Here is a 10,284-nt window from a genome sequence, read left to right on the forward strand (position 1 = left end):
AATAATTAAACAGAAGGTCCTATCCTCCACTAATGTTTAGCAACTTGTATTAATTGAATTTGATTATTGAAATTTTAATTTTTTTTTCAGAAAAAAATAATTTATAATAATTTAATTGCATAAAATTGTTATGAATGATATACACATAGAATATTATAATTAGTGTTGAAAGTGAACTTTACCAAACCTCGTGAATGCCATCATGGAAAAATGACATACAAAGTAACATCGTCTGCAATATTCAAAAGGAACTTTTAAATTAATTGTTTAAAAACAGAAAAATCTATTAGTGAGTCAAATTTTTCACACTTGTCCAGACGTTGATGATTACAGGTATTACAAGTCAATCTTAGTATTATTGTATTAAAAGACATGTGCTTCATCAAAATTAAAATTGAAATTAAATAAATTATAAGAGGCCATATTTCTTTTGCTAGCCTTATCCCATAATCATCTTAGTTCAACAATATGAAGAGAAAATAATAATAATAATAATAATTACTTAGACTGATCATTTTATGACACCCACGTGAATTATTAATGTGGGACACTAACAATACATATCAATATTTGAATTCTTGATAAATAAATTGCTTAATTTATTACTTAATGAAGAATTAAAACATGAAATTTTATATAAGATTAATGACTTAAATAAATATATTTATTCCAATTTTATTGTCGGAGCAAAAAGATAAAAAAAAAAAAAAAAGATGTAAAATTGACTTTCTTTTTCATATATACAAATTATATTTATAGCATATATAAATTGCCCAAAAATACGTACAAACCACTCAATCTGCATTTATAGATTTAGTTAGTTTGAATACATTTTATAATTTATTTCCATTTAACTTTTTATAAACTGCTATTATAAATTCAATTTGAATAAATATTTAAAACAAATCAAAATATCAGTACCCGCTAATAACTTCCGTAAACTTCTAGCATCTAACATCATGAAAGATACCCAAATATACATAATTTTTGATTATCTAAAATCAATTTATGTAATAATTTTTTGAACACTTAAATAAAATTGATTAAAGCATGCACATTATTGAATTTTATACCTCAGATAGAAAAATATGATATTCAAAAAACTTTATAAATGATATTTATATTTTTTTGATTTCTATTCTAAAAGAAACAGTGAAAAAATGTAGTTTTTCATTAGAGACAATGAATAAATATACTTATAAAATATACAACTAAGATACCTTAAAAAATTTCTATATGATACTAATATTAATCGCTTAAAGGTGTCCTAGTAATGCAGAAAAGCTTCTCCAATTAGTACCCAACATTATAGAAAATCAACTTGACCCAACTCAGTACTACCGACAGATTCAAATTCAAAGATTAATCAAAGCATAATCACACCGCCAGTGCTGGCTCCCTCTCTATTCATTTGGTTTCATTATCATATCCTCAGTCAAAAGCTGATGTTTTTCCTTTTATTTATTTATTTATTTTAAATAATGATCTAATCGTGTTGACCAGTCAAAAGAGACTCAAATATGTCAATTGGAAGAAAGTTGCAATGAAATAATCCACATTATCTACAACGACTAAAACTTCATGTTATATGTAGGGGATGGTAGAGGCACTTGAACTCTTTGAAGAAAAAAATCGCAAACGAAAATGGGAACAAATTAGAGAACAATGAGCATATAACATCACAGTAAACAATTATCACAATCAAATTGATTCAGGAACTTGATACCTTGATATCATGAAAGGTAGAAAACGGCTTTCCATACTTCCGTTTCAACCTCTACCAGAACTGGCAGTTTTTAACTCATCTAGAGCCATGGAACAGATTTCTAAAAGCACTTGCAGCATGCGGATAGAAATTCTGCGAAAAATATCAATTCCACAAGTAGAATCTTACTTGTACTTAGAGCAGAGTGTAATGAACTTAGAATCCGCCAACCTTGACAATAAAAAAAACTCAAAGACAACATCCTATGATGCGTGGATTCTGGTACTACATAAAAAAATCACACTGTCAAATCCCACTTCACTGCCTAAGCATTTGCAGGAAAAATTAAAATGCCTCCAAAGAAATAATAACAAACAGAACAGATCCTTCCAAGAGTTATATAAATGCAAATAATCTTTCCTTCACCTTTCACTTTAAGTCCCAATTTCCGCAAAGATATATCAAAAGCACAAGAAGACCACTAGTGCAATGTAATCAAACATAGCATTTGAACCGAATGTATCAGTTTAGATGAGCACATGAAAATCATTGATAGAACTACTAGATAGTTCTTCTATCTTTTATACAATTGACTCGATCCTTTTACACATTAAGCTGAAATTATACTCTTTTCTAAATTCCAAATGGTTCCGAAAAAGCCAACTGAATATACCAAATTAATTTAATTGCATACAAAATTAGAATTCATAAAACATGCAAATCCTTGAGAACTAAAGCTGAAGAATCCGAAGGCATCCACCAAAAAACCTCACCACATTCTAAAGCTTTAGGCAGTCAGTCTTTAAAATGTCCTGAGACTTTGTCTATTAAGACCATATTTCTTGCAAAACCAGGAAAATTCACATATTCAGCATGAAAAAGTTAATAAAGAATTCGCAACAAGCATGGATATGATTAGTTTTGAGTGGCTCTGCCCCAATCCACATAACCTAGCTACTTGCCTAGGCAAAAGCCCAGGCAAGCATATCAAAAATTCCAAAACCAAGCATAACAATTGGCTGTCATTGCTCTGCACCTAATATTGTCTTCATCCTTTTGTATTCTAAAAATAGGTCATGATTGATAAAATTACTTCTCACCAAATAGCGAAGAATCACTTGTGACCGTTCTACCAGCTATGAATTTAAAAATATAACAATTTTAAAAGTAAAATACTATGATACGCTAGTATTCAACCTCATCAGGAATTTGACTCAATGAATCTCAGTTGATTGGACAACATGTCTTCCTAAACAAGTAAGCAAGTAGTGCCTCCAATCAGAAATCAAGCACTGAATTAAGTTTTGCAAACAAACAAGAAGCTTGTAATTCTGCCCCCCAACGATGTAGGGAAGCCTGTCAAAGATAGCAAGTAATCAATATATCAGATGCTTCACCAACAAATAAAATGAAAGCTCCCAAAAGCTCAAAACAATTTGACACAAGTTACTAAGAATGAGAGGCAATGAAATTCTCTATTCACGAGTCCTTCTGTCAATGTTTTACTTTTACATCTTAGAACTACCACTAAAAAGCAGAATAAACTATGGCCCTGAGTCATATCCCAGAGAAGCAAAATACAAAATGATGACATGTAAATTAGATATCATTTCCGTTTTCCTTCTATTCGAGTTACCTCCACTTCATTTTTACAGAACTCACTGGTTGTACCTCAAATTGAGGCCTCAATATTGTAGGAGCAACTCTTCCAATCACATCAAGCGTTCCACCAAACCCACAAAATATATGATGACCCATATTTAATATTTACCTCTGCATAAAAAATTATCAAATTCTCAGTAAACCCACGAAAAATAATTCCAAGATAATTTAAACAAGTAACGGGACAGAGAGACATTCTATGAGCTGAGAATCGTAGTTGCCAGAAGCCAACCAACTATGAAGCATATTTGGGATCAAAGAAAAATCTAACATGCAAAAAGGGAGCAAACTCATGAAATTCAAATATGATTATACGTGTAGGTACAGCCAACTATATGTACATACCTTGACCGGAGGATCGGCGACTCTATAAGAATCAGCTGTAGTTCCCACCAACCACAATCCAGGAAAAACATTCTGCAACAACAAAGCACATAAAAAAGCATCACATATCAAATTCATTTAACAGCCATAAAAGAACTACAAAGAAAGCAAAAGATGAAATATAGAAAAAGATGCAAGATCACTTACATCAAGTGCTTTCTGTACGTTCTTTGGTCGTTTCTTGGGCCGTCTAGCAGGCCTAGACCCAGTCAAAGCGAAAATATCCTCTTCAATCTCTTCTCTGGACAAAGCTATCCAGAACTTCCTCTTCTCCTTCTTCTCCAAACAAACTCCACCGCTTCCCCCTGCAGACTCTACCAATCCTCTTAACCTCATCGATTTCGGCTGAGGCTGCGGCGTATTTTCTCTCTCCCTCTGCTCATTACCCTGCACCACCGATTCTTTCAATTCTCCTCCATTCCTACCACCCAAAATCCCTCTTCTAGGCCTCAATTTCCATGGCCTCGAATTCCCTTCTTCCTCTTCTTGTTTTCGTTTCTCCTCTTCCTCTTCTTCTTCTTCAGCGTCAACTTCGTGGTGGTTTTCCAAAACCAAGCCTTTTTTCTGCTGCTTTTCTGCGACTTCCGTTTCCGATAAAGCCGTCTGTTTCTGCAGGTCTTCTGTCGATGGATTTTTAGGCTTTGGCAAAAGAGTAGAGCAAGAGGTAAAAGAGTACCGATGTAAACGAGCAGAGCGGGATCCGACGCGAGGAGGAGGAAGATGCCGGATTGTTGCTTGTTCGGGGTCTGATTCAGTTTCCGAGTCAGGTGCAAGTGTAGACGTGCTACGATGGTGGTGGTGGTTGGTGGAGGCAGCGAGTGTAGTGGTCTGGCCCCATTTTAGGGAGAGTGGGAAGTTATGCAGCGGCTGCGGCTTAACAGGAGCTGTTGCCATTAAAATAAGAACCTATATATACATGTACAGATATGTGCAGACTTTTAAGTGGAGCTTAAAAATGTTAAAGAGACAAAAACCCTAGAGGAAGATAGAGAATGAAGGAGAGAAGCAGACGATGGTCTTGTTGAGCAGAGGAGGACGAAAGAAAGAGAGAAAGAAAGAGAGAGAGAAAGAGGAGAGGGTGGGGAGTCATATGCGTGTGCTAGGTGTATGTATGTATGGGGATGTATAGTATATGTTACTCTAGCTCTCTACGAAAAGCTGAAATTTCAATTTTTTTTTTTTCTTTTTTTTTTTTTCCTCTTTCGTTAAATTGGTTTCTGATAGGATAAAAATGGGCTTCAATAAAGCCCAAAATCAAAATTTCTCCAAATGTTTTGTTTATTACCACATAATATGAATACTAAAATTTAATGATGGTGGTTTGAATATTCCAAAAGTTTGTAAATTTTTAAATTAAAAACAAATCGTAGTGTATAAAATTGATAAATTGTGTCAATAATCACGACTTTTAATTCAACAATCCATAAATTTATATTTCATAAATTCTATGGAATTTGTAATTTTATATTCTATCAATATAAATAATTATATGTTAATTTTTGACATCTAATTTGACATTCAATTAATCAAAACTTGTTTTAAACTTTTAAATGTTTCAATTTTTTTTTTTTTGAATAATGTCTTAAAATTGTTTAATCTCATTTTTCAAGATTTATTAATTCAACATTCTATATCATGATTATGTAATATATTTTTTACTGTGTTTTAATCTTTAGTATTTATAAATTTTGTTACTCAATTATATTTTAGAATCTCAAAACTTTATATTTACAATATATTATGATTTTATTAAAAACATCAAATCAATATATAAAGAAAATATCTAGCCTCTCTCTCTTTTCTCCTTCTTCTTCACTAAATTTTTTTTTTCCTCCATCAAAACACAAAATTCAAGCATATAAATATGGGAGGGTACGATTATTGCTTCTGACGATAGTCTCTCTTCTATTTTAGTTATAATAATTTTATTTTATATATGCTTTTCACGATAAATGTCAAGTTCTATTTGTATTATTTGAAAACTTTAAATTTATAAAAGTAACAACTCTATATTTTAAAATATTACACATTTTTTAATAACAAAAAATTTAAAAGTCTAATTCTCAAAAAAAAAAAAATTAAAAGTCTTCCACTGTAATAAAGATTCAAATATATATTATTAGTGTTGTTGACTTTCATAATTTGATCATAGTTTACATATGATTTCAGTAGTATGTATTAATTTAAAAAATCATTATATATCTAATTTTGAATTTTTGGAGGATTAGGAATTTACATTGTAACATCCCTTCCCGGTCCACCCTTAAACCCGAATGAACCGAACCGAGACGCTACAAACTGGTTGACTTATATCCTGTCATGCTGATATCATAATGTACATTGAATATAATATCATGCTGATGTTGTTTACATTAATAATGTACTTAATATTTACAAGACATGATACTAGTTTCAAAATGAAATGGGCCCAACTGTGTGCCCTGTACATGCCATAAAAAGGGTAGACAAAAGATACACATCCAAATGAGTAGCTACCCTGAAGACTGAGTCTTCTACAGATGAACTGCAGCAGTTGTAAGCTGACTCTCTATGGTCCAGTCTTAAAACCTGCGAGTTAAACAGGTAACTCGCTGAGCAAATAAAGCTCAGTAGATATCTCAACATAAAAAGAAACAAGTAAGCACATACATGTGTAGAAAGAACCATGTAAACACATATGGCACATATAAGCACACATGTCATGATACCTTCATTATACCTTGATGATCTTTCTTACTGTTTATAATACTGTATGATTCATGCAATGTTATGTCAAGATATTTGTATGGCTCCATAAGGTTATAGTGAAACCGAAGTGATAAGAAAAACTGTATGAAACTGGATGAATACTGTATGCTTGGCTGCTATGGCCCATGTATAATCATATCCACTCAACGGCCTGTAGCCGGAGTATCGAACTGTATGGGGTGCAGATCTGCTATCCTATGTCGCGGCATAGCCTTATCGACATGGTTTCTACCTAACCTCAATGGAGCATAATGTTGGTATGTCAATAGTATAACACAACATCATATTAATAGTTCATAACTTCATAAATCATAATGTTTATTTGATTTCATATCATTTGCATGCTTGCATGTTGTTTTGATACATGTTCTAATGTTGTCTTTTTGTTTTAAAATGATTGGAGGCATACAAATTGAGCAAAGGAATTCAATTGCATAAAAAATGAAGTCCAAAAATGCATGAAAACACAAGTCGCGAGCGCGCCTTGCAAAGTCGCGAGCGCGCAAAGCACACCTGAAGGTCAGTGAGTTTCCAGGTGAAAGTCGCGAGCGCGCAGTGCAAAGTCGCGAGCGCGAGAAGTGCAAAATGAGAGTCAGTGTATTTTCGAGCACAAGTCGCGAGCGCGAGAAGTGCAAAATGAGAGTCAGTGTGTTTCAGGTGAAATTCGCGAGCTCTCATGCAATTCGCGCGCGCGCGTCGCGTTTTCCAGCTTGCACAGTCTGTACTCTTTTGGTCATATCTCTCAATATACAACTCCGATTTGGGTGATTCAAAAACCCATGTAAAGCTAACACATAGAGGAACAAATAACTCTTCTATGACACTTCCTAATTCCATCATTAAATAGGGTCAAAATCAAGGTGAAGTCACTGGTTCCTTTCCAGCAAAACCTGTTTCAGCATAAACTCAATATTGCCTTCATATATTCAATTCCTCCCCTGTTTTCTCACCATTTCCAGTCCTCCCACTCAACATGAAGCAATAGATTGTCTCATTATCAACACACCACACAAATTCTCATGCAAAGAAAATGGTAAATGAAAAGAGATATCAAACCTTCACTCCACAAAGCTTGAGCTCTTCTTTACCTTCCTTTTTCTACAATCTTTGAACTCCCTTCTCCTATACACATCAGAATTCTTATAACTTATCTACAATATAGCTCAATTAGAGGTTGAATAATATAAAGCTTCAAGAAATTCTACTTACTTGGAGAAAATTGAGGTTGCCTTAAACTACCATAAAAATGGATGGAGAAAGGAAGGAGATGAAGAAGATGAAGATAAAGATGAAAATGGGAAAGTGAAAATGATTATCACGGGTAGGCCATCAAAATATCAAGGGATTTATGTGAAACTTCCTAAATGGTACCTCAATTGGCAAAAGGCTATAACTTAATACCCAAGCTTGATATTTTAATGCAAATAAATCCTAACCCTTATACTTTGATCTTTTTCTCTCAATCAAGTAAGTCCACTTATAAACTCATTCTACCCCAACCGGGTTTGGTTCAACTCGACTTGACTCGACTCGACTTGGTAGGATGTCACATACATTTTCTGATATAATAAGACTCCATTTGTTTCTATAAAATAATTTACAGAAAAATATTTTTCACAATTTTTCATTAGTTGGGCGTTTAGGAAAATAGGTCAATCGAATATTTTTCTAGTAAAAAAAAAATATTTTTTAAGGAAAATAACTTTCCATTTTTAGAGAGTAAAACATTTTTTGAATATTAATAAATTTTATAAATTTATATTTTTTTAATTTATTAATCGTCGTAGTCACTACCACCAATTATAATTTACCACCGACCACCACCACCGGTTACCACCACAGTCACGGCAGCTTTAACAATATTTTTTTTTTTTTTGCATTCTTCTCGTATTTAACAATAAAATTTTTATTATTAATATTTTTTTTTTCTTATGAGGTAGATATTTTAATATTTTTAATATTATAATTAAATAATAGAAAATAAATTATTTAAAAAATATTTCTATAACAATATTTTTAATAAATTATTTTACTGCGAGTTGTTTTCCGAAGGGAATAAGTTTATCGCCGTCTTCTTATTTTCTAGCACGTTTTGGCTTATATATACCGAAAACGTCAGGTTTCGTGTCGTGTAAAAATGGTTGTATATTCACCGTTTGATTCAGTCATAATAGTGTGGAGACCGCGAATCTGGTCGGTAAGAGTACGGTTACGTATGTGTATACTCTCTTGCTGTATATGTACGCGTTACCATGATCTATAATGGTTGTCCGTGTAGATCATTGTTAGCTTATTTGGCAATGCAGTGACTAGCGTGGCATGTATTTAGAAGTGGAGGTCCCACTCTCTGGGACCCACCATCCGCTGGCGTGATTATCAATCACCGTCGCAGTTTTGCCTTTCAACGGATTTTGACATCAGTGCTGCAAGGAACTGCAATTTATTTTGTATAACATTAATTCAATTAGAGTAATATATATATATATATTTTATTTTTTTTTTAAATTCAGTCATATTAACAACACCCTTATATGGATTAAAAATTAATTTTCATGCTTACGAATATAGGAGTTTAATGAATAATATCCATTCTTTCTATTAAACCTCCTAATTAATAAAAAAAAACAGATACTTATTTAAAAAAAAAACAAATACTATGTAAATTCTTTGACTTTTTTATATTCTATTTGTTAGACTCCATATGTTACTTTTTTCTATATTGTTTTTTTTATTATTTTATTAATTTATTAAACATATTTATTAATTTTAACCAATAGTCAGCAACTAAAATAAAAAAAGCAATAATTTATATGCAAAATTGGTAGAAAACTAGTCTAACCCTACTCGTCATAATATATTTATCTTCTGCAATAATAATAATTAAATATTTGTTTTCTCATCATAAGAAATGCTTTAATTTATTTTTAAATTTCAACTACAATATTTTATTGCTTGAAAAATAAATTGTTAAGAGTGATTTTTTTTTTTTAAAGAAAAGCCAAGAGTGATATTAGGAAATCAGTATCATTATTAATTTTATGTATGTGGTACATCCACTAGAAAAAGATGAAGTGATATTTTAATGTCTATCTTGATCATACTACAGTAGTGCTAATGATGCCATGTAAATGAAAATCCAATCAAGTTATCAAATTGATATTTCTCAAGTGATTAGGAAATAAATTTCAGATTTTTATTAGCAAAATTACTATAAAAACAACTATTTAGATAGCGACATTGCAACTAAAATTTTCAGTGCTTACTGCTGGCTCATGTTATGCCTTATGGGCTACATTTATTGCATTTTATTTTGGCTAATTATTAATGCGTATCATAATTATTTATTTTAATAAAATATAGATTTGTTTTGTTTGAATAACCACGTTTACATAATTAAAATAAATCTCATTCCTTTCTTCCTTCGTCTTTAACCAAGATTTCGAATTCAAGTCTTAATATGAAGTCTCTTTAAATAGAGGAAGAGCTGCTTTTTTTTTTTTTTTTTTTTTTTTAAGGTTTGCAAAATATGATTTTTGGAATAATTGAGTTAATGGATTTTAGATACCGTATGATCAATTATGAGTTTATGATTAAATTACCCACTGTTTATAAATAAATAATAAAATATAAAGATACTTGAAATAAAAGATATTCAAAAATTCAGCAATTAAAAAATTAGTAAAATGTGAAAATTGAAAATTTTTTTTTTTTGATTTCTTTTTCACGTTTGACAACGTGATTATTTTTTTGAACTTTTAAATATTTTTTTATTTAAAAAAGTGAAA

The 10,284-nt window shown here is 31.4% G+C and overlaps 1 protein-coding gene across 1 annotated transcript; it reads right to left on the reverse strand.

Moving 5' to 3' along the window:
* Window positions 1-3,151: 3,151 nt before the first annotated feature.
* LOC105632303 (chromogranin (DUF1639)) lies at window positions 3,152-4,859 on the reverse strand. Its single transcript, XM_012214650.4, has 3 exons — window positions 3,899-4,859; window positions 3,713-3,784; window positions 3,152-3,478 (listed from the first exon to the last, which is right to left on the reverse strand). Exons 1-3 carry the CDS (start codon window positions 4,643-4,645, stop codon window positions 3,473-3,475), a joined length of 825 nt encoding a protein of 274 aa, XP_012070040.1. The 5' UTR covers window positions 4,646-4,859; the 3' UTR covers window positions 3,152-3,472.
* Window positions 4,860-10,284: the final 5,425 nt, after the last annotated feature.

This window comes from Jatropha curcas, chromosome 4 (assembly GCF_041381405.1).
Source record: "Jatropha curcas cultivar XTBG-Jc1 chromosome 4, XTBG_Jcur_1.0, whole genome shotgun sequence".
Taxonomy (NCBI): domain Eukaryota; kingdom Viridiplantae; phylum Streptophyta; class Magnoliopsida; order Malpighiales; family Euphorbiaceae; genus Jatropha; species Jatropha curcas.

Excerpts from the sequence above, each read along its gene's own strand:
- LOC105632303 (XM_012214650.4), bottom strand. The coding sequence starts at position 4,645 with ATGGCAACAGCTCCTGTTAAGCCGCAGCCGCTGCATAACTTCCCACTC. Across the intron at positions 3,785-3,898 it reads ACGTACAGAAAGCACTTGAT|AATGTTTTTCCTGGATTGTG; the intron begins GTAAGTGATCTT and ends TTGTTGTTGCAG.